General features: G+C 43.7%; 1 protein-coding gene across 3 annotated transcripts in view; it reads right to left on the bottom strand.

Annotated features, from left to right (window-relative positions):
- LOC119967496 (protein argonaute-4) overlaps positions 1-25,223 on the bottom strand; it is a 119,796-nt gene that overhangs the window by 60,927 nt on the left and 33,646 nt on the right. For all 3 annotated transcript variants that reach the window (XM_038800150.1, XM_038800143.1, XM_038800160.1), the window contains exons 2-6: positions 24,564-24,735; positions 23,655-23,775; positions 20,485-20,666; positions 13,582-13,718; positions 3,763-3,897 (exon numbers count right to left, since the gene is read on the bottom strand). In XM_038800150.1, the coding sequence (XP_038656078.1) occupies positions 3,763-3,897; positions 13,582-13,718; positions 20,485-20,666; positions 23,655-23,775; positions 24,564-24,735 (747 nt within the window). The remainder of the gene's footprint in view (positions 1-3,762; positions 3,898-13,581; positions 13,719-20,484; positions 20,667-23,654; positions 23,776-24,563; positions 24,736-25,223) is intronic.

Genomic DNA, 25,223 nt, shown 5'->3' with positions numbered 1-25,223 from the left:
GCCCTGCTGCCTCACGGCGCCGAGGGTCCCAGGTTCAATCCCGCCTCTGGGTCACTGTCCATGTGGAGTTTGCACATTCTCCCGTGTTTGCGCGGGTTTCGCCCCCACAACCCAAAGATGTGCAGGGTAGGTGAATTGGCCACACTAAATTGCCCCTTAATTGGAAAAAATTAATTGGGTACTCTAAATTTATTAAAAAAAAAGGTATGTCACTCAGGGTTTGACGCAAAATCACAGATGGTGGTCGTTTTGCTAATCGAAAAGACAGGCTCTGTAAGTGCTAGGGAAGTGTGGGACCCTAGTGGGAGATACATGATAGTGAGCGGGGTGTTGGAGGGAACACCGGTGGTGCCAGTGAATGTATATGCACCGAATTGGGACAATGTGGGGCTCACGAGGGGGCTGCTAGAAGCGACTCCGGACTTGGCCACACATCAGCTGATTTGGGAGGGGACTTTGTGTGCTGGAGCCGAGGGTGGACAGGTCAAGCTCCAGGTAAATGGGAAGGCTGCAGCTGGCGAAGGAGCTGGGAGGGTTTATGGAAAGGATGGGTATGGTGGACCGGCAGAGATTGAAGAACCCGGGGGAGAGGGAGTACTCCTTCTTGCACATGTATAAGGTATACTGCAAGATCGATTTTCTTGTGGTGAGCCGTGCGGTGTTGGTGGGGGCAGAGTACGCATTGGCTGGAGATTTGACTTGGCTCGGGACAGGATCAGAGGCCAGGATGGAGGGTAGACTTGGGGCTGTTAGCGGACAAGGGGTTTTGTGTTAAAGTGAGGTCGGTGTTTAAGGATTATGTGGAGTTGAACCAAAATGGGGAGGTATCGCCGGCCACATTCTGGCAGGCTTTGAAGGTGATGGATCGGGGGGGGGGGGGGGGGGGGGGGGGGAGATTATCTCGTTAAGGTGGATGGAAATAAGAAGAGGAGAGAGGAGTATGGATGAATATTGGATGAGATAGTCAAGGTGGACAGGGAGTATTTGAGTATCCCATCATGGAGGGATTAACGAGGTGAAAGAAGTTACAGGGGCAGTTTGATTGGTTGATGATGGGAAGTGCAGTTGGGCAGCTATGGAGGGAGCAGTATAAATACGAAGAAAAGGCGAGCCGCATGCTAGCCCATCAGCTACGTCCAGAGAAATCCTGAGGGTACAGACAGGAAAGGGAGAGGTACCAGGGAAGATAAATCAGACGTTCAGGGAATATTAAGAGGAATTGTATAGGGCTAGGCGGGGATGGGGATATGAGGCAGGTCTTGGATGGGCTGGAATTTCCACGGCTGAATGATGAGAGAAGGCAGGTGCTAGAGGAGTCTCTTGGGTTGGGGGAGGTAATGGAAAGCATAAGACTGATGAAGTCAGGAAGGGCCCCGGGGCAGGATTGTTACCGGGTGGAATTTTATAAGGAGTTTGTAGCGGAACTGGCGCCACACCTACTCGGGGCTTTTGCCGAGGCGCTGGAGATGGGGGAGTAGCCGGAGGCAATGACACAGGTGGCTGTTGCGCTAATACCAAAGAAAGGGAAGGACCCTTCAGTGTGGATTGTACAGGTCCATATCACTGTTGAATACGGAGGTGAATGTGCTGGCTGAGGTTGTGGATGGGAGGATGGAAGAATGCATTCCGGGGGTGGCTACAGAGGATCAAACAAGCTTTTTGAAGAGCAGGAAACTCCGAGTAATATTAGGCGGCTATTGAACATGATCATGACCCCGTCAAGGGGACGGATACCGGAGGTAAGGGTGTCTACGGACACAGAGAAGACTTTTGATTGGGTGGAGTGGCAGTACCTGTTTGAGGTCTTGTGAAGGTTTGTATTTGGACCAAAGTTTGTGGCATGGGTGCGTCTGCTGACGCCCGGTGGCGACTGTACAGACCAATGAGATGAGCTCATGGAGTTTCAGGCTGCATAGGGGAACTAGGCTGAGGTGCCTGCTGTCACCTTTGCCGTTTGCATTAGCGATAGAGCCCTTGGAAATGGCTCTTAATGGGTTAGCAGAATGGTAGGGGATCAGGAGGGAGAGTAGGGAACACCGGGTGTCGTTGTTATGTGAACGACCTGCTGTTACATGTATCAGACCTGCTGGAGAGTATGGGGAGGAATATGAGCCTATTAGAAAGGTTTGGGGCTTTCTCGGGTTATAAGCTGAACGTGGGAAAAGTGAGGTGTTCGTGGTGAATGAGTCGTTTCGGGGAGCTAATTTAGGTGTGTTGCCAATTAGGGTTGCCAGGGATAGGTTTAGGTATCTGGGAATCCAGGAGATGGGGGAAATGGGCGACATTGCAGAAGTGGAACTTAAAGTTGGTGGAGGAGATAAAGGAGGTCTTTAGGAAGTGGGATGCTGGCGGGGAGGGTCCAAGTGGTGAAAATTAATGTCCTGTTAAGGGTCCTATTTATATTCCAGCGCTCCTGATTTTTATTCAGAGACCTTTTTTCGGAAGTTGGACGCAGTCATTTCAGAATTTATATGGGTGGGGAAGGTGCCATGGGTGAAGAGGTCCCTGCTGCAGAGGCAGAAGGGGGGTTGGCATTATCGAACCTGCTGATTACTATTGGGCAGCAAATGTGGAGAAAGTGAGGCGATGTTGGAAAGGAGGGGGTTCGGATGGAGGAAGAGTCTTGCAGGGAGTCCAGCTAAGGGCCATGGTGACAGCGGCACTACCGCTGTGAGAGAACCACAGGTTTAAGCCAGCGGAGGCAGATGGTATGTGCAGTAGGCAGAGAGAGGTGGGGTTGGTGAGGGCGAGGGATTTGCATTTGGAAGAGAGATTCACAAGTCTAGAGGAGCTGAGGGAAAGGATAGAGCTGCCGAAGGGAAATTAATTAAGGTACTTACAAGTAAGGGACTTTGTACAGAGGGTGTGGCAAGGGTTGCCCAGGCTGCCGAAGCATGCCCTATTGAAACGTTTGCTACTTCCAGATGTGGAGGAGAGTGTAGGATTGGGGCCATATATGGGTGGCTGGAGGAGCAGGGAAAACGCAAGTGGTGAGGATCAAGGAGAAATGGGAGAAGGATTTGGAGGGGGGGGGGGGTAGAAGAGAGAGATAGCTTGGGGAGTGTGGAGTGAGGAGAATTCGACCTCCTCGTGCGCGAGAATGAGCCTGACGCAGTTTAAGGTGGTGCATGGTGCACATGACTCAGGCGAGGATGAATGGGTTTTTCAGGGGGTGGCAGATGAATGCTAAAAGTGTGGGCAAGGACCAGCAAACCACTCACATATGTTCTGGGGCTGTGAGATGTAGCGAGGTACTGGGCGGGAGTGTTCAGCACTAGCAAAGATTGTGGGGGTGGAGGTCGAGCTGGACCAGACGGTGGCAATTTTTGAGTTATCGGAGATGCCAGAGTTGATGGGAGGGGCGGAAGGCAGACATTGTGGCCTTCGCCTCTTTGATTGCCCAGCGAAGAATTTTACTGGAATGGTGGTCGACTATGCCACCGGGGGTGGAGGCCTGGCTCAGGGATCTGTACAATTTCCTCCGGTTTGAGAAAATTACTTTTGAATTGAGAGGTTCAGCAGAGGGCCATGTTCGAGGAATTGTTCCTCGCGGGGTGGGGACTTGTACAGAACTTAAAACTGAGTTGGGGTGAGTGTTCCCGGGATTATTTATGTTTTTGTATTTTTTGAATATGGTTGGAATAAAATAGATTTAAAAAGATAAATAAAAATTAGGCACCCTCTCGTTAAACAGCCGAACATTCCCTATTATAAAATTGCTTCTTTAAAGTGTTGAATCTCCCTTTGGACTCAGCACATTACCTCTTATTTCTTTGGTAAACTTTACACGTTGAGAGTCAGTCAGTGGTTTGGTTTGCTCATTGATGTTCTGAATGTCTAGCACCTCACACATAAATTCAATGACTGGCTGAGCTCTGTAAAACGCAGTTGCAGATACTGGAAGACACAAGATAAAAATCAGCTCAGGTTTCAACAATTTAGTAAATTTCCTACAGTTCTCTTCCAGAATTTTGCAACCCTTGACACCCTCAAGATGGCAGGAATGGTTTGAAGAACAAGTCCCGAGTTCTTCCTGATCAACAAGTTGAATTGCGACAATGTAAGGAGCAAGGAGAGATGGAGTAATACAGTCTCTCACCTTTCCTTCCCTGCCCCTTGCTGGTAAATAAAATAAACAAACCACCTGCAACTTCTTTAGTAGTCAAATTTAGATCAGATGAAATGTAGGTCAAATTATTCAGTCTCGGGGCTCTCCCACATACTGAAAAACTAGATTTAAAATATGCATACACACTTCCAAGTGTCAATATATTTCTTGATCGACATTATTTTCTCTAAACAAGTTACACTAAAAGGTAACAAGCTGTGCATTAACCTTTCAGGAGGAAAGATTTATTTTGTGACAAATGAAAATGGAGTACACCAACATTGCTTTTATAAAGTAACTCTTGGTTGCTGAGTACAAAAGACTTGCATTTATATTGTGCTTTTCATGATCACTGGACTTCTCAAAGCATTTAATAGCCAATCAAGTACTTTTTGAAGTGTAGATTATTTAAATAAGGATGCAATTAATTAATTGACATAACTGTTATGCAGCACAAATTCTTATCACAAGATAAACCACATATGTATCCCATGGAGAATTTTAAACGTCAGCACTGTTGCTTCACAGTGCCAGGGTCCCAGGTTCGATTCCCGGCTTGGGTCACTGTCTGTGCGGAGTCTGCACGTTCTCCCGGTGTCTGCGTGGGTTTCCTCTGGGTGCTCCGATTTCCTCCCACAAGTCCGAAAGACGTGCTGTTAGGTGAATTGGACATTCTGAATTCTCCTTCTGTGAGACGACTAGGGGCTTTTCACAGTGACTTCACTGCATTGTTAATGTAAGCCTACTTGCGACAATAAAGATTATTATTCATTCACACAAATTTGGATCAGATTTTGCACTAAAGATAATGATGAAGTAGTGGTCATCGCCAGAGTAAATTGGACAGCAATTTCCATTGACTGCACATGTGCAGTTAAACAAAAATCAAAAGTTTCTATCTGAACTGCACCCCTGAAGTTACACCATATCGGCATCATGCTGAAGTACTCACCATTGAAACACATGGAATGGCTTGATGTTGTGACGGATACACAATAGGTACCCATAAACCACATCAGAAAAAGTTATGGCCTGCCCATTCCTGTACCATTTGCAATGATGCATCATGTTAACTGTTGGTGAACAAACTCTGATACTGGAAGTTTAAAAAAAAAAGTATATTTAACAATATAACATCAATCAACGAAGATGCAAGGATACAAAGTCAAAAAGTTACAAACAAATCCCTGATAAAAAACAAACTAAAACCTAAATACTATAAATAAAATACCCTAACAACTGACGGTGCCTAGATCCATAAAAAAGGAAAGAAAAGGTTGCTGCTATCTCAGGTAGAACTCCCCCACCGACCCCCTGATGGTATATTTAATTTTTTCTCAGTGAAGGAGTGACATAAAATTGCTCAGTCAGGCAGAAACACTGGGCGGGATGAGAGATTTCCAGCTCATCAATATTCGCCTCCGGGCTACCAGTGAGACAACAGCAACAATGTCTGCCCTCACCCCAGGGCGAAACATTGGTGAGTCTGAGACCCCAAATATGGCTGCCAATGGACATGGCTCTATAATCGCCCGAAGAATCTCCGATCTAGTGTTGAAGAAGGAAACCCATAAGCTGGCAAGTTTGAGGCAGGACCAAAACATTTGTGCATGGTTAGCTGGGGCAAGTGAACAACGAACACATCGGTATTCAACATTTGTGAAAAACCCACTCATCCTTGCCTTGGTCAAGTGCGTCCTGTGTAAAACATTTTTCAACGTGGAGGAAGTCGGAGCCAAAGGAAAGGAAGGAAAAACCCGACGGGAAACGTCACAAATCTGAAAATGATGAAAGAGACTAGAATTGGGAAACAAAAGTTTGTCAGCCAACTCCCTAATCCTAATCTCCCCTCTGCAAACAGGTCCCCAAAACTTTCAAACCCCTTTGCCTTCCAAGATTTAAATGAAGGGCCCAAGCCAGAAAGTAAGGAGAGGTGATTGTTGCAAATAGGGGCTAAAGTAGACAGGGAAAAGAGCTGAAAGTGCTGCCGAAACGGTTTCCAAATCCTGAGGGAGGAGGTCATTACTGGATTTGAAGAAAATCTAGCAGGAGAAAAGGGCAGTGGTGCAGTAATTATGGCATGAAGGGTAGAGGTAGTGCACAAGATTTCAAAATGTATTGGGCTGATGGTACCTGGTAAGGCCCTGGGCCCTGATGGTTCCCCATTGGAGTTTTACAGGAAATTTTCTGAACAGCTCCCGTGTTATTGGATATGTTCAATGACTCACTGTCTCGGGGTTCATTACCCCAGGCCCTCACTCAAGCCTCCATTTCCTTGCTCCTTAAGGGGGAAATGACCCACCGAATGTGGTTCATACCAACTCATCACACTTTTAAGCACTGATGTTAAACTGCTGGCTAAGGTCCGGCTGGAGCCTTGCTGCCCAGGTATAATTTTGGAGCATCAAACAGGCTTTGTGAAGGGCCGACAATTACCCAAGGGGAAGTAATTCAAGTGTTGAGTGTTTATGCAAACACTGGCAGTAGGGGAATTATACAACAAACTAACCAGGAGGCAAATGTATGGCTGAATCCAAATCTCCTGAGAATCTTGAATAGATATTCCCATTCCACCTTGCAAATGCTTTTTCAGCAGAAATACTATGACCTCAGGCTCGGTGCTGAGGAGGGGGGAAAGAATATCGTTAAAAAGGTGCCGTATAGTGGCTGATAATTGTCGGCCCTTCACAAAGCCTGTTTGATGCTCCAAAATTATACCTGGGCAGCAAGGCTCCAGCCAGACCTTAGCCAGCAGTTTAACATCAGTGCTTAAAAGTGTGATGAGTTGGTATGAACCACATTCGGTGGGTCATTTCCCCCTTAAGGAGCAAGGAAATGGAGGCTTGAGTGAGGGCCTGGGGTAATGAACCCCGAGACAGTGAGTCATTGAACATATCCAATAACACGGGAGCTGTTCAGAAAATTTCCTGTAAAACTCCAATGGGGAACCATCAGGGCCCAGGGCCTTACCAGGTACCATCAGCCCAATACATTTTGAAATCTCGTCTGGGCATAACAGGGAATCCAACTCAGCTCTTGCCCACCCCAACTGTTGTGATGTGCAGACCATCAAAATAGTCAGCCAAGATCAATTTATCGAATAATAATCTTTATTAGTGTCACATGTAGGCTTACATTAACACTGCAATTAAGTTACTGTGAAAATTCTCTAGTCGCCACACTATGGCACCTATTCGGGTACACAGAGGGAGAATTCAGAATGTCCAATTCACCCAAGAAGCTCGTCTTTCAGGACTTATGGGAGGAAACCGGAGCACCCGGAGGAAAGCCACGCAGGCACGGAGAGAACGTCAGACTCCGCACAGGCAGCCACCCAAGCCGGGAATCGAACCCTGGTCTCTGGCGCAGCCACAGTGCTAACCACTATGCAACAGGTGGCTCTGAATATATAGGTTGCAGTAATAAGATCTAAAAGCTGTGTTGACCTGGAGAGGGGGGGGGGGGGGGGGGGGGGGGGGGGGGGGGAGGAAACAGGATTGCCACTCTTATTGCGTATCCTTGGGATCTTGCATGAGACTGCTTGCCGTTGTACGAGTTGATGAGCCAGAAGAAGACTGGTCTTCTCCCCATGCTTATAAATCATACCCCTGGAGTGCTGTAGCTGACAACAGCCGTACCAGCGGATACCAGCTCGAACTGGGTCTGTAATTTCTTTCCTGTCTGTCAGTAGCTCTGGAGTAGGATCCAACAAGTATTGGTAGTCCACCTCCAGCAAGGAGTCCATCAGCCACTGCGTCTCCAACTTTGTCGACTTCAGCACCCCCTCCCGCCTTCCCCCATCTGTGCCATAAAAGAGGACAAAGCCCTGCCATCCCAGATGGGACAAGAGATTTAGGTTTGGAACAATCCAGTTTAGGGTCCAAAACACAGTTCAGGTCACCTCTTAAAATCAGCTGGTACATTGGGGAGAGTTTCATCCCAGTTAGGGGCATAAATGTCAACCATGACTACCAGAGTGATCACCAGGGGACCACAAACAATAATATAATGACCATTGGGGTCGGCTATAATCTGAGTGGAGGAGAACTGAATACTCTTATTTAATTAAAATTGCCGTCCCCTGGCCCTGCCATTAAAACTGGAGTGAAAAACTAGCCCAACACAACCCTTTTATAACCTGTTCTGATCCTTGACATGCAAGAGGGTTTCCTGCAAGAAAATGTAAGATGAGCGAATGCCCTCGGCCATTTTACTGGGCCATTCAGATCCTGAACATTCCAGCTAACCAAACGAATTGGAGGTCTCCCACCACTCAATCTGGGGTCAGTCATTCCCAAAGAGAGATACCTAAGAAGGGACACTGAAAAGATAAAGTAAAGAAATTCACCCAAGACGGCCCCCGAGCCAAGTCAGATAGCTCGACAAAAGAGAACCCAGAGACACCCTCCCCAACCCCCTTCCCTCCCCACGTCAAAAACGCCATATTGAAACAGTGGAAAACAATACTTTATCTCAAAACCTACAGTTAACAAAACACAACTAACTGCATGCTCCAAGCTCATTCTCTCAGTCCATCGTGAAGACCCGCAGAAAGTTTTCTATTTCCATTCTTGTTAACTAACCCCTTTGTTAGTTGAGAGACTTCTAACTGGAAAACCTTAGCTAGCTTACAATGTCACATTAGTGTTTAATTGTTGCGACCAAGGGGGCGGCACGTGGTGTAGTGGTTAGCACTGCAGCCTACAGCGCTGAGGACCCGGGTTCGAATCTCGCCACTGGGTCATTGCTTCTATGTGGAGGTTGCACATTCTCCCAGTGTCTGAGTGGGTTTCACCTCCACAACCCAAAGATGTGTAGGTTAGGTGGATTGGCCACGCTAAATTGCTCCTTAATTGGAAAAAAAATAATTCTGTATACAAAATTTATTTTTAAAAAATTATCGTGACTGACAATAATGAAGAAGAAGAGAACAATAGACTGATAAAAAGACAAGACCGAATGGCAAAAAATCCTCAAAACCAACCAAAGTAAGCATACCCAAACATGAAGAAACAAATTATGAAATGCCTGACCACAGGGCCATAAAATAGATGAAACATTAAGTGTCCAATTTGAGCTTTCAAACAAAGGATCCTGCATCTTCCGGCATATCAAAAAAGCCCCTTGCTGCAAGTGATACACCCTAGCTACTGACTTCATCCCCCTCGCACCCTGGCAGTTGCAAGGCGAAACCAAACTGTTTGCAACCGTTGCACCATATTTGACCCAAAGATGCCCAACATCTGTGTCATCACTAGAACTGCCTATTCCTGCCTCCAAAACAGTCAGCCTCTCAGCTATTCGGATGAAACATTCATCCATGTTTTTGTTATGAACATATGAAATTGGAGCAAATGTAGGCCATTCAGCCCCTCAAATCTGCTCTGCCATTCAATAAGATGGCAGATCCCTTTGTGTTTCAAATTCTACATCCTATCTACTCCTGATAACCTTGGATTCCCTTGCCTATTAATAATCTATCTACCTCCACCGTAAAAGTATTATATGACCCCATCACCACCGCCTTCTGGTGCAGAGTTCCAAAGTCGTACAACCCTCAGAAAAAAATTCTCCTGGTATCTGTCCCAAAGGGGCGACCTCGAATTTTAATTAAGCAATACATCAATTTTAAAATTCTCACCCTGGTTTTCAAATCCCCTCCCAATGCTTAATTTCTTCCTATAAAAAGGGAAAAAAAGTTGCATTTATGTAGCATTTTTCACGACCCCCAGACATATTGAAGTGCATTAAAGCCAATACTTTAGAAATACCTTTGGAAGTGCAATCCCTGTTGTAATGTAAGAAACATGATAGCTAATTTGTATACAGCAATCTCCCATAAGCAGCAACGTGATGACCAGCTAATTATTTTTTGTGAAACAATGCCATGCCCGTTTACATCCACTCATGCAAGACGACTATTTAAGATTGCATCCAAAAAACAGCACTTTTGACAGAGCAGCACTCCACTCCCACTGGAATGCCAGCCTTGATGTTTGTGCTCAATTAATGGATTTGTCTCTCGGCAAGTGTAATGAACAACTATTGACAATTCACCTGCCACTGACAGCAAAATCTGGACCATTAACATTTTTAAAAAGCACTGCAGGTTAAAAGCCGACAAGAAGTGATTGATTTTCTGAGAAAATATACACGGCCTCAAGAGTGACTTGGATTTAAAGAATGCCGAGGAACATTTCTGCATGAGGAATTAATGGCAGCCTCATATCAGACATGCTAGTATAGAGAAACAGTTGTTGTTTTCATTTAAATAAACAGCTAAAAGGATGAATCGAATGATAAATGTTGCACTTTACTCCAGATTACTTATGCTTGCTATGACTTTCTTCATTCTTCCGATATAGTTAAATTTCCCTGAACGAAAGTCTGTATGGTTTTATAGCTACTGGCATTATATTCAAGATTTTGTACTTTAATTGGCACCTTTTTGAAATAGGGTGTGGAAGGATTGAGGAACAAGCAAGAATTTGAATATAGCTCAGTCCAACATTTGCCTTCCAATTATAAAATACTACAAAAATGGAGGCAGAAAACCAGGACTTAAATACAAATGCTTTTGTATTGAACGGACAGATGTACTTACCGTTGCGATTAACTGCTACAAGAGCCAGTACACCTTGCTGCTATCTTATGCTTGTTGTCACAAAGTCCTTTTTGAAGATTAATTCATAGGCTATTTATCAAAATATGTCTGCATCTTGCCTGACAGTAATACAAATAAATGCATTCCACCAATCATTTTAGACGCTTAGCAGCAATAGTTTTATTTAAGCTTTTAATCAAATAATTATTTTGGAGATTTGATAATATCTTTTTTCCATATATTAAGACAAGAATAACTTTTCTGGGGAGAAAATATTATGGAACTTATACTGCGATAACCCAACCAAAGGAATGAAACAAAGTTAAGCAAACTAAGTATTTAGAACTGATAATTAATAGATTAAAGATAAACAACATTAATCAACTACAAATATATGCAGCAGAATCTGTATAAGTGCAGCAGTTTAAAAAAAATGTTATGATTAGATCAGAAATGATGCAAAATATGTTGATCCCAGATACAATGACTCAATTTTCCATGTAATTCTGAAACATGATGGTTTCTCATCAAGGTAGAGAGGGAAGGGTTTAATGGTCACTCACTACAGCTTGACGAGTTTGGTGCCACACATATAGGCAAACACCACTGACAAAAGGACTGGAAGATCACACTTTACACATATGCTTTCAGCACAAAATTTGATCTCTCTGGATGCCGAAGTATTATAAACTACAGGATAAAGACAACCAATGCATTAGTAAACTATTGCTCCCAAAATCGCAATGCAAAATAGAGGCCCTGAATTTACCATTTCTGGCTTTCTATCCTGAACTATAAAGGATGACGATAACTTGCTAAAAGCTTTGGTACACCAAAAAGCAGCAGCTTAGCAGCAACTTGGATTCTGCACTCTTTTATTTGATTTATTTCATTATTTAGAGAACCCTCAGAAACACAAGTTACAAAATAAAACAGTTTACATTTAAAAGCAACTGGTTACAGTAATGGGGAGACTAGTTATTTTCTTGTAAAGGTGAGATTAAATGGACCAAGGGTTTTGTCATGCAAATCGATTTTGTAATTGTGACCAATGCCCTCAAAACATTTAGCACCAACCTGGATCAGTCATCAGTGCTGGAGATGTACTACATAGAGACTTTCGGTTTAAAATTTAATGCTTTCTGTCAATCTGCTTTCACATACAAATAAAAATAATCTTTGTTTCACAAGGACAGATCTCACAGACAGATGTTTAGGGCAGAATGATTTGTAGCCTCACACACTGCAATGTACTATGTATGTCACTTTGAACATAATTTGTTGTCATCATTGTGGTTAAGATAGTTTATTTCCCCCACTGGAGCAGAATATAATATTGTATTCTAAGTTTTCTCTTCCAGTTAGCTCTTTACATTGCTAAAGAGAGAGATATGTTTCTCAAACATTATCTTGCACTCATCAGGACAAACGCAAGAATGGCAAACATCAAACAATCACAACAGCAATTTATACTAGAGGAGAAATGGTTCTAATTTTAAAGCAAGTTGATTTTGATTGTCTGAGGCATAGAGAAAGTAACAGGAACCACAGGCTTCTCAAGCTCCCAGGTAACTCTAAAGAGGCTATATATTCCTTTTGCTTGTAGAGAATGGGTCCGTGCTTATGAATGGATGCTGCTTATAAGCTAGTGTAAATTAAGTCACATGATGAATTTTCACAGCAACTTCATTTCAGTGTTAATGTAAGCCTACTTGTGACACTAATAAAGATTATCTTAAATCGATTGTCAACGTAGCTATTAGCATACTCACGGTTGTTCAGCAAATGTTGCTCAATCAACATACAGCAGATGTATGGTTTTGGGCTTTGCAATTGCAGGCTGGTTGAATACAGTCTGCACTCTGTCCATTATGAACCGAAGGAACATTCCATTTGATTCATTAAGCTTAAGAAATCGGTTTCACGTTGTTGTTCTGCAGTGGCTAAGCATGTGGTATATTCCACTAACAGGATATGCTGTCAGTCCAAAATGACTTTCTGCCTACTGCAGAATTGAGCAACAGTATATGGATTTCAGTGCCAGTGTGATGTCAGGGACGTAGGCCACATATCTGAGTGTTTGGCTGATCAAATCGTTTAATAAGTTGTACAGCTATTTCTTGCCCTGCGCCCATCCCACACCAAATTACATGCCAATGTACTAGGTTGAATATCCAATATTAGCTTGCATCAGGACACCAGGAACCCACTGGCCCATTTTCTTTCCAATAACGAATCATATTTCCATTGCTTTCAATTGTTACGCAAGATTACAGATTCTCATTTGTCCTCCAGAGGATAAAATCATATCATCCGAAGTAATCTCATTAGTAATAATAATAATAATCTTTATTAGTGTCACAAGTAGGCTTACATTACTACACTGTAATGAAGTTACTGTGGAAAGCCCCGAGGTTTACTACCCTATTGTAATTTCACTCTTTTGATCCACTCTGGACCAAAACTACGCACCTATAAATCCATAAATGTCCCTTGTAGTTTTAGATGGAAACCCAAAACAGGACTGAACCAAAGAATTGTGGTACAGAAACACAGGGCCTCAAACAAAAAATAATTTATTTTTATTTTCTCATGCATTATCTAATGAACCAAGTTAGCTCAGCTAGATTTAATGTTTTTATAAACCCCATTGCACTGATCTTTTGTCTCAACTGGATTTGAGTCCCTTGTCTATCAGTGCTGGGTGGCAGTTGATTGCACGATAATAATACGTTGCATTGGATCTCTTTATGTTACCTTATTGGATTTTATAATGAGCATTTCAAAAAGCACACTCTCAAGTCAGGAAAAATATCCAGAATGTTTTAAGATCAATGTAATAAATATGTTTACAGTATGTGCAACTCACCATCAATGTTTAACATCATATTCCACATGGCAGGTCGGACAGATTGATGGAAACCAAACCAGACTTCTCTACCTCCACCCAATGGGTGGTAGTAACCCTCTGGGGGAGAGAAGAAGGAACGACCCACTGGGGTATACCTGAGGGAGGATCGGGAAGGGAAGATAGTAAAAACTCCAGAATTATTTTTTTTAAATTAACCTTTAAAATGCTACCTGCTAAAACACAAGACGTTGAGACACTGATGATTCAGTCGAAAGACTCACTGATTTGAAATACTGGAGCCTACCATTTTTCTCAAATTCAGGAAACTGAAATTTCCAAAGGATTTCTCGGGTTGAGATACTGTGCCTGATAAATTGAAACTTGGAGGAACCGTGAATTCAGAGAATGCAACACAAACTGCAAGTTTGATTGGGAAAATTGTAAGTGGACCAAACACAAAAATGGAATAGATCATTCAGCATTGTGAACCTATTAAATTAAATCATGGATCTCAATCTCAGCTCCATAACTCTTGCCTGACAAAAACCGATTGCAAATCTTGTAAAGTTCATGTGACCAGGCATCCACAGCTTCTTAGGGAGGAGTGTGTTCAATATTTTCACTAACCTATATATGGAAAAACACTGGCCTCACTTTATGTGATCCCACTCCTAAATAACTTAATTTTAAGCTTGAAGACAAATGTCGGTCCCTTATAATTAGAATCAGGTGAATTCATAACGGGCAACAGGTGAATTCATAATGGGCAAAGAGATGGCAGACCAGTTGAACAATTACTTTGGATCTGTCTTCACTAAGGAGGACACAAATAACCTTGCAAAATACTAGGGGACATGAGGGAGGAACTGAAGGGAATTCTTATTAGTCAAGAAATTATATTGGGGGAAATTTATGGGATTAAAACTCGATAAATCCCCAGTGCCTGAAGCTTTGCATCCCAGAGTACTTAAGGAAGTGGTCCTAGAAATAGTGGACGCATTGGGAATCATTTTCCAGCATTCTGTCGACTAAAGGGTAGATAATGTAACCCCCACCTTTAAAAAAAGGAGGGACAGAGAAAACAGGGACTTATAGATTGGTCGGTGATGGTAAAAACATTGGAGTCAATTATTAAGGATGAAATAACTGAGCATTTATAAGTGGGGACAGGGTCGGTCCAAGTCAGCTTGGATTCACTAATAGGAAATCATGCTCGACAAATCTTCAGGAATTTTTTGAAGATGTGGCCAGCGGAGTAGACAAGGGTGAACCATTGGATGTTGTGTATCTGGACTTTCAAAAGACTTTTGACAGGGTCCCGCACAAGAGATTAGTGAGCACAATTAGAGCTCATGGTATTGGGGGTAATGTATTAACGTGGATAGAGAATTGGTCGGCAGACAAGAAGCAGAGAGTGGAAAATATCAGATCCTTTTCAGAGTGGCAGGCAGTGACTAGTGGGGTACTGCAGGGTTCAGTGCTGGACCCCAGCTGTTCACAATACATTAATGATTTGGACGAAGGAATTTAATGCAATATCTCCAAATTTGCAGATGATACTAAGCTGGGTGGCAGTGTGTGCTGTGAGGAGGATGCAAAGAGGCTGCAGAATGACTTGAACAGGCTGGCTGAGTGGGCAAATACAATATAATGTAGGTAAATGTGAGGTTATCCACTTTGGTGGCAAAAACAGGAAGGCAGATTATCTGAATGGTTGCAGTTCAGGAAACGGGGAAGTGCAACGAGACCTGGGTGCCTTGGTGGAACAGTCACTGAAGGTTGGCATGTAGGTACAGCAAGCGGTGAGGAAAGCTAATGGCATGCTGGCCTTCACAGCGAGAGGATTTGAGTATAGGAGTAGGGATGTCTTGCTGCAGTTATACAGGGCCTTGGTGAGGCCACAGCTTGAGTATTGTGTGCTGTTTTGGTCTCTTGGCTTGAGGAAGGATATTCTTGCTACTGAGGGTGTCCAGCAAAGGTTTACGTCGATCCAGTCTTTCTTCAAATGTCAGTCCTGCCATCCCCGGAATTAACTAATTCCCGGGATGGCAGGTCTGACATTTGAAGAAAGACTGGATCGATGCAGGTTGTACTCACTGGAGTTTAGAAGAAACATATAAAATCCTAATGGGACTTGAAAGGCTCGATGCGGGAAAAACGTTCCCGATGTTGGGGACGTCCAGAGCTAGGGGTCACAAGAATAAGGGGTAAGCCATTCAGGACGGAGATGAGGAAGAACTTCTTCTCTAGGGAACATAAGAACATAAGAACTAGGAGCAGGAGTAGGCCATCTGGCCCCTCGAGCCTGCTCCGCCATTCAATTAGATCATGGCTGATCTTTTGTGGACTCAGCTCCACTTTCCGGCCCGAACACCATAACCCTTAATCCCTTTATTCTTCAAAAAACTATCTATCTTTACCTTAAAAACATGTAATGAAGGAGCCTCAACTGCTTCACTGGGCAAGGAATTCCATAGATTCACAACCCTTTGGGTGAAGAAGTTCCTCCTAAACTCAGTCCTAAATCTACTTCCCCTTATTTTGAGGCTATGCCCCCTAGTTCTGCTGTCACCCGCCAGTGGAAACAACCTGCCCGCATCTATCCTATCTATTCCCTTCATAATTTTAAATGTTTCTATAAGATCCCCCCTCATCCTTCTAAATTCCAACGAGTACAGTCCCAGTCTACTCAACCTCTCCTCATAATCCAACCCCTTCAGGTCTGGGATTAACCTAGTGAATCTCCTCTGCACACCCTCCAGCGCCAGTACGTCCTTTCTCAAGTAAGGAGACCAAAACTGAACACAATACTCCAGGTGTGGCCGCACTAACACCTTATACAATTGCAACATAACCTCCCTAGTCTTAAACTCCATCCCTCTAGCAATGAAGGACAAAATTCCATTTGCCTTCTTAATCACCTTTGCACTTCTGTGACTCATGCACTAGCACACCCAAGTCTCTCTGAACAGCGGCATGCTTTAATATTTTATCGTTTAAATAATAATCCCGTTTGCTGTTATTCCTACCAAAATGGATAACCTCACATTTGTCAACATTGTATTCCATCTGCCAGACCCGAGCCCATTCACTTAACCTATCCAAATCCCTCTGCAGACTTCCAGTATCCTCTGCACTTTTCGCTTTACCACTCATCTTAGTGTCATCTGCAAACTTGGACACATTGCCCTTGGTCCCCAACTCCAAATCATCAATGTAAATTGTGAACAATTGTGGGCCCAACACGGATCCCTGAGGGACACCACTAGCTACTGATTGCCAACCAGAGAAACACCCATTTATCCCAACTCTTTGCTTTCTATTAATTAACTAATCCTCTATCCATGCTACTACTTTACCCTTAATGCCATGCATCTTTATCTTATGCAGCAACCTTTTGTGTGGCACCTTGTCAAAGGCTTTCTGGAAATCCAGATATACCACACCCATCGGCTCCCCGTTATCTACTGCACTGGTAATGTCCTCAAAAAATTCCACTAAATTAGTTAGGCATGACCTGCCTTTAACGAACCCATGCTGCGTCTGCCCAATGGGACAATTTCTATCCAGATGCCTCGCAATTTCTTCCTTGATGATAGATTCCAGCATCTTCCCTATTACGGAAGTTAAACTCACTGGCCTATAATTTCCTGCTTTCTGCCTACCTCCTTTTTTAAACAGTGGCGTCACGTTTGCTAATCCACCGGGACCACCCCAGAGTCTAGTGAATTTCGGTAAATTATCACTATAACGGAGAGTTATGAACTTGTGGAATTCTCTACCACAGAAAGCTGTTGGGGCCAGTTCTTTGGATATATTCACGAGGGAGCTGGACATGACCCTTGTAGCTAAAGGGATCAAGGGGTATGGAAAGAAAGCGGGAGTTGGGACAATGAATTTGCATGATCAGCTATCAGCTATGATCATATTGAATGATGGTGCAGGCTCGAAGGACTGAATGGCCCACTCCTGCACCTATTTTCTATGTTTCTATGTAAGATTATGCCCTCTTGTTCCAATTTAAAATTAACACGGATTAGTGCAAAATACTACATACCTAGAAATTGAATGATAGAAATATACAACAAATGATGTGGAAACCACTACAAGTAAATTTGAAAGAAACCTGGTAGTCTTAGTAGGCCTGGCATTCGACATGTCAAATGATTTCCACGATGGTGTATAATGTTGTGCAATTTGGCACAACAAACGGATGCAATAAAAGCAGACACGTCAATAAAATTACTGAACTTGGGGCGGCACAGTGGCTAGCACTGTTGCCTCATGGCGCCGAGGATTCGGGTTCGAACATGGGTCACTGTCAGAGTGGAGTTTGCATATTCTCCCCGGGTCTGTATGGGTCTCAACCCCACAACCCAAAAATGTGTGGATTGGCCATGCTAAATTTTTTAATTTAAAAAATAAAATTACTGAAGTCAATGGTTGACTGCCTGCAGTTCTTAACTTAGCTAATGGAGACCATTAAACGACCCAGAGGCTATGGATTGGACATCAAAGGACATGGGTACAGGCACACAGTGATATGCCGCTACGTAAATGTGCTCATATTCTTATTTTGGTGTACGCTCTTGCTTTGATTATTTCACATTTTCCAGCCCCAATCTTCCATCACCACAGGTATGCAGTTGCTCTACATCTTCATCATGCAAAGGAATGTTTGGGACTATTTTCATGAGCAGCTCTAGCAACCATGTTGTCAACTATAAGTACTCCCAACAGTCGGAACCTCTAGTCACCCATAAACTAATTTTCTCCAGGTAAAAGGCATTACTATAGGAACTTACATTGGTCCTTTATTATCTACTTGGTATATTTTTTTTCACAATTTTCCAATGCATCGGTCTGGTTTTTTGAAAATAAATTTAGAATATCCAATTTTTTTTTTTCCCAATTAAGGAACAATTTCACGTGGCCAATCCACCTACCCTGCACATCTTTGGGTTGTGAGGGTGAGACCCACGGAGACGTCGCCTCATGCAAACTCCACACAGTCAGTGACCTGGGGCCGGGATTGAACCCGGGATCTCTGCGCCGTGAGGCAGCAGTGCTAACCACTGCGCCGCGTTTGCATCAGTCCTGCTGACTCAGATTTAATGCTTCAGATTCCTAACGCCGTTTAACTGTAAACGGTTTTTAACCTCCTTGTTTTTCTAATACCTCAAGATGGCTGTTGCATTTCACCCAAGTTTCCAGCTATATAAAACATAGGTGTTGTAACTTGACTAATAATCCAGAGACCCAGGGTAATGCTCTGGGAACCCGGATTTGAATCCCACCATAATCTTTTATTATTGCCACAAGTAGGCTTACATTAACACTGCAATGAAGTTACTGTGAAAATCCCGGAGTCGCCACACTCTGACGACTGTTTGGGTTCACACAGGGAGAATTCAGAATGCCCAATTCACCTAACAAGCAATCTTTCAGGACTTGTGGGAGGAAGCTGGAGCACCCAGAGGAAACCCATGCAAACATGTGGAGAACGTACTGACTCCGCACAGACAGTGACCCAAGCCGGGAATCAAACCCGGGACCCTGGAGCTATGAATCAACGTTGTTTAACAACTGTGCTACCCTGCCTCCCACAGCAGATGGTGAAATTTGAATTCAATTAAAAATCACAGAATTCCTTCAGAGAGTAGACTCTCTGAAAGAGCACCCTATCCAGGCCCACTCCCCCGCTTTATCCCAATAACCCCACCCAATTTATCACAGCCAATCCACCTAACCTACACATCTTTGGACTGTGGGAAAAAACCGGAACACCTGGAAGAAACATAGAAAATAGGAGGAGGCCATTCGGGCCTTCGAGTCTGCTCTGCCATTCATTATGATGATGGCTGATCATCCAACTCAGCCAAATCCTGCTTCCCCCCCATATCCTTTGATCCCAAACGCCCCAAGTGCTATATCTAACTGCTTCTTGAAAACAGGCTCACCACTCTCTGGGTGAAGAAATTTCTCATCTCGAAATGGCCGACCCAATATCCTCAGGCTGTGATCCCTGGTTCTGGACACACCCACCATCAGGAACATCCTTCCTGCATCTACCCTGTCTAGTCCCGTTGGAATTTTATAGGTTTATAGGAGACTCCCTCCTCATTCTTCTGAACTCCAGCGAATACAATCCTAACCGATTCAATCTCTCCTCATACGTCAGTCTGGTAAACCTTTGCTGCATTCCATCTAGAGCAAGAACATCCTTCCTCGCGTAAGGAAACCTATGCAGACACGAATCAAACCCAGGTCGCTGTGAGGGAACAGTGCTGGATTCAAAAGTATAGTGATGACGATGAAAGTATTGTCAATTGTGTAAAAACGTACCTGGTTCACCATATCCTTTAGAGGAGGAAATCTACTGTCCTTACCTGGTTCTGGTCTAAATGTAACTACAGACCCACAGCAATATGGTTGACTCTTAAATGCCCTCTGAAATGGCATGGCTAGCCATTCAATTCATGGGCAATTAGGGATGGGCAATAAATGGTGGCCCAGCCAGCGACACCCATGACCCATGAATGAATCAAAAAGGTTACGAGCTGTTTCTTTATTGTAGGTGCTAATATTTGAACTCTTCCATTGTCCTCTTTGTTTCAAATTGTGATGAAAAAGTATACACCCTTTGTGAACCCATCTTCTAATTTTAATAAGCCATCAGCGTTATTATGCATTTCTAGCTGGTTCCACCATTTGCAACATTTTTTACCTTCCATCCTTCTGACAAGGACTGGTTCTAAAATTGCTAAAACTGCAAAATATTATGCACACGATTTAAAATACACAAATAACATGCACTTATGGGGTGTCACAATGTTCCAATGGAGCACAATTTGCCATTTTTCAGAAAAGCAGCAGCTCAGGTTTAATCTGAAAACAGAGTAAAAGCTCATCAGCAAATACCTCATTGAAGGAAGGTGCCTTGTGACAACATCCAGTGCCTGTACACAATCCTCAGGAACCTCACTAAGGCGCCCTGCCAAAGCTTCCAACAGCAACTGCAGACTGACAACTGAGACCCATTGTATGGAAACCTTGAATGTCTGGTCTTTGCCTTCCCCAGGAAGGGTCACTTCTAAGTCAACCTATAATAAAATTCAAAATGATTAGACACAGTTACACACTCTTAGCAATGACTTGTAACGTGTAGCATGTAACATGGTGGAAGCAGATGTGGCAAAGCAATGATATAGAGTCGGGAGGGAGTTGCCCTGGGAGACCCCATCATTGACTCTGGACCCCATGAAGTCTCATGGCATCAGGTCAAAAACAGACAAGGAAATCTCCTGTTGATTACCACGTACTGCCCCCACCCCCTCAGCTGATGAATCAGTACTCCAAGTTCAACATACTTGGAGGAAGCACATCGGGAGGGAAAGATGCAGAATATATTCAGGGTGGGGGACTTCAATGTCTCTCACGAAGAATGGATCAGTCCAGACAGAGCTGATGGGAGTCTAAAAGGAAATAGCTTCAAGACTGGGCCTGTGGCAGATGGTGAGGGAACCAAGAGAGAGAAATCTACTTTCCCTCATCCTCATCAACTTGTATGCCACAAATGCGTTTGTCCCATTACAGTATCTGTAGAAACCCCATTTTGTGTAGCACTACTACCATGCTAAATGGGATAGATTTTGAAAAGATCTAGCAACTCAAAACTGGGCAACATGAGGTGCTGTGTGCCATTAGCAACAGCCGAACTGTACTCAACCACAATCTGTAACGTCATGGACCGGCAAATCCCCCACTCAACACTTACCAAGTCAAGGGATCAACCCTGGCTCAATGAAGAATGCAGGAGGGCATGCCAGAAGCAGCACCAGGCATATCTAAAAATGAGGCATCAACCTGGTGAAGCTCACCACAGAACAACTTGTGTGCCAAACAGCATAAGCAGTAATCAAACAGAACAAAGCAATTCCACAACTAACAGGTCAGATCTAAACTCTGCAGTCCTGCAACATCCAGGTATGAATGGTCATGGACAATTAAAACATATCCTCAAAGATGGAGGAGCCTAGCACATCAGGGCAAAGATAAGGCTGAAGCAATTTCAGCACAGGGTTAAATCGCTGGCTTTTAAAGCATACTAAGGCAGGCCAGCAGCACGGTTCAATTCCCGTACCAGCCTCCCCGAACAGCCACCAGAATGTGGTGACTAGGGACTTTTCACAGTAACTCATTTGAAGCCTACTTGTGACAATAAGCAATTTTCATTTCATTTTTTTCATTGCAACAATCTTCAATCAGAAGTGCTAAGTGGATTGTCCATCTTGGCCTCCTCCAAAGGTTCCCAGAATCATGGATTTCAGTCTTCAGCCAATTCCATTCACTCCATGTGATATAAAGAAATGGATGAGGCACTGGGTATTGCAACGGCCATAGCCCCGACAATATTCCAGCAATAATACTGAATATATGCTCCAGATCCTGCCACCCATCCCCAAGCCAAGCTGTTCCAGTGAGGCTACAGCACTGGTATCTACCCGGCAATGTGGAAAATTGTCCAAGTATGTCCCGTACATGAAGTACACCCTGTACACTATACAGAACAAACACAACTTGGTCATTTATCACCCATCGGTCCATTCTCGATCTTCAGTAAAGTGATGGAAGAGTTCATCAATAGTGCTTTCAACTGGCACTTGCTTATCATTAACCACCCTGTTGATGTTCTATTTGGGTTCTGCGAGGGTCATACAGCCTTGGTTCAAACATGGGCAAAACAGCTGAATTAGAGGGGAGGTCAGAGTTACTGCCCTTGCTGTCAAGGCAGAATTTGACTAAATGTGGCATCAAGGAGTCCTGGCAAAACTGGATTTTCTTTGATTAAGGCCATCAACTGTTCCACCTGAACCTTTCCCACTGGTGACGACCCTTCCCTCCCTCCCTCGCACCCCGCCATTTTTGAAATTGTTGCTGTCCCACAGGTCCCCTCCAATTCCATAGCCAGGTCTTTTGCCGGGTCTGGTAGCCAGTAGACATGCTAAATTCCTCTGCATCACATTCCTGCCGGAGCTACCCCACTAGCAGGTATAAAGTGCCCAAACAGACACCTTCGAGCTAGAGCTGCCCTGTGTGCAACCACTCATGCCAGGGCCATGCCAGTAATCAATGTCCTTCCTCCCAAAGTAGCACAATGAGATTTTTTTCCTCCTCTTTCCTGCTAAAATGACTACTCCAACCATTACAACCATTTGCCCCTATTCCTTCATAGTTGCTACCCACAAACAGTGATGATTTAAAAAAAAATTCTTTCAAGGGTGAGCATAGCTGGCTAGGTTTAGCTCACTGAGCTAAAATCGCTGGATTTTAAAGCAGACCAAGCAGGCCAGCAGCACGGTTCGATTCCCGTACCAGCCTCCCCGGACAGGCGCCGGAATGTGGCGACTAGGGGCTTTTCACAGTAACTTCATTGAAGCCTACTCGTGACAATAAGCGATTTTCATTTCATTTTTCATTTCAATTTGTTGCTCATTCATAAATGCCTTCGAGAAGATGGCTATTAGCTGCCTTCTTAGTGCTTTGCATGTTCTCTGGTATAGGTACATGCCCAGTGCAATGGGGGAGGGAGTTCCTGGACTTTGAACCAACAACAGTGAAGAAAAAGCAATATAGTTCCATGTTAGGATGGTGCAGGTGGTTCTGTTTCCATGCATCTGCTGCCTATGTCCATCAAGGTGATATAGGTCGCAAGTTTGAATGGTGCTCTCAAAGGAGCCTTGGTGAGTTGCTGCAGTGAATCTTGTAGACGGCACACATTGTTGTCACTCTGCATCACTGATGGAGGGTATGACCGTTTAAGATGGCAGATGGGGCGCCAATTATGCAGGCTTTGTCCTGAATGGTGCCAATCTTCTCAATTTTTCTTGGAGCTACGCTCATCCACGCAGTGGAGGATATTCTATCACAGTCCTGACTTGAGCCTTGTTGATGGTGGACAGGCTTTGGAGAGTCAGGTGGGGAGTTACTCAATTAGGAACTTGTACATTTAGAAATACCACAAAAACTTGAAGTACATCAAACATGTTCAAAAGCTGCAAGATCAGTTTGAATAGAAATCTCATACTCACCCTCTCCCGCCCAATTGGTAAAGGATTTGCAGTGTACATATTCCTTTTCCCGTCATAACCCGGTTGCCGATCTCCAAAAATTTGCATCTTGAAGTGTCGGACCATGGTGTCAACCACTTCTCTAGAAATAAAACATTCATTAGAAGGATTTGAAGTTTCAGTGTCTAAATATACAGATTTTGGACCTCATTGTTATATGGTAGAGATAGGGCGGCACGGTGGCACATTGATTAGTATCGTTGCCTCACAGCACCAGGAACCCAAGTTTAATTCCAACCGTGGGTGACTGTCGGTGTGGAGTTGGTATGTTCTCCCCGTGTCTTCGTGGGCTTCCTCTGGGTGCTCCATTTTGCTCCCACAGGCCAAAGATGCGCAGGTTAGGTGGATTGGTCAGGCTAAATTTGCCCCTTGGTGTCCAAAGATGTGCAGATTAGGTAGACTACCAGGATAGAGCGGGGGAGTGGGCCTAGGTAGGGGGCTGTTTCAGAGGGTCAGTGCAGACGCAGTAAGCCAAATTGCCTCTTTCTGCACCCTAAGGATTCTATATTACTTTTTCAGTTCCCTATCCCCCTCAAGCAAAAAATGGATACAAAGCTTTTTGAACAAAGTTATATTTAAAAAGAAACTGTTGGCAAGTAGCTTAGTGATTGTTTATTGTTACATTGTTCTCAGCATAGAGAAATCCCTGTTAACAAATCAATCGTTCAATGTAAGTTGCATTTATTGTGCTCCCTATAATCCTGCAATTTGTATACAGAAGGATGAACCAACAGCTTTTCTCACCAGGTTCCAAATTACAAAAACTTTTCAAAATTTCAGTTACTAACCCAGGTTTAAAAAAATCCTCTTTCAATAAAGAAGAATAGATTCTGGTTATCCCAAGTAACTGGCAGCTGAGGCTTCTCTCACCTGTTAACCCTGCGGGGCCGTTTCTCGGGTTTAATGTCCACTTCATAATGGTAAACATCAATTTTAGGGATTTGAACCTGAAAGTGGTTGGCTAGCAGACGAATAGGCTTCCCTACGGTGCCAAGACCTGGCCTGCGAGGCGGCTGAAACAAGTTGGTTGCAGCAGGAGGGCCTGCAAAAAAAAAAAGTTCAAATTGGAACATCTGAAATGTATCAAATTTTGACAGTATTATTCAAATTTTAATAAAAGCTAGAAACAAAATTCTCCCTCTTTTTGGAAAGGAAATATTTCTCCCTGCTTCAAATTCTCCAGAATCATGCATTATACTCCAAAGAGTGATAAACCACTCTCAATCATTTTTTCTGCTATTTAGTATCACTAGAATGGTCTGCAAAATAGATCAAGTTAAAAAGCAAAAGGAAAACTAAGTTTTAAATAGTCATGGCAGGCAACAGAAGTCATGATGGTTATCAAAATGAAATGAATTCCTACTGTAGTACAGTTCATTTAACAGTAGACCAGTAAACCAGAGTATCTTGTATATAAAGCGGTAGGATTTCACAATCAAGGTTTAGTAACTGATAGTCAGAGCGGCCTGTTCCTTGTGCGCAGTTGGGCTTCTCTCATCAACATCCTAAACTAAAAGCCGAGGGAGAATA

Source organism: Scyliorhinus canicula, chromosome 1, assembly GCF_902713615.1.
Source record: "Scyliorhinus canicula chromosome 1, sScyCan1.1, whole genome shotgun sequence".
In the NCBI taxonomy this organism is placed as follows: Eukaryota; Metazoa; Chordata; class Chondrichthyes; order Carcharhiniformes; family Scyliorhinidae; genus Scyliorhinus; species Scyliorhinus canicula.
This window is presented reverse-complemented; position numbering and strand designations above follow the sequence as displayed.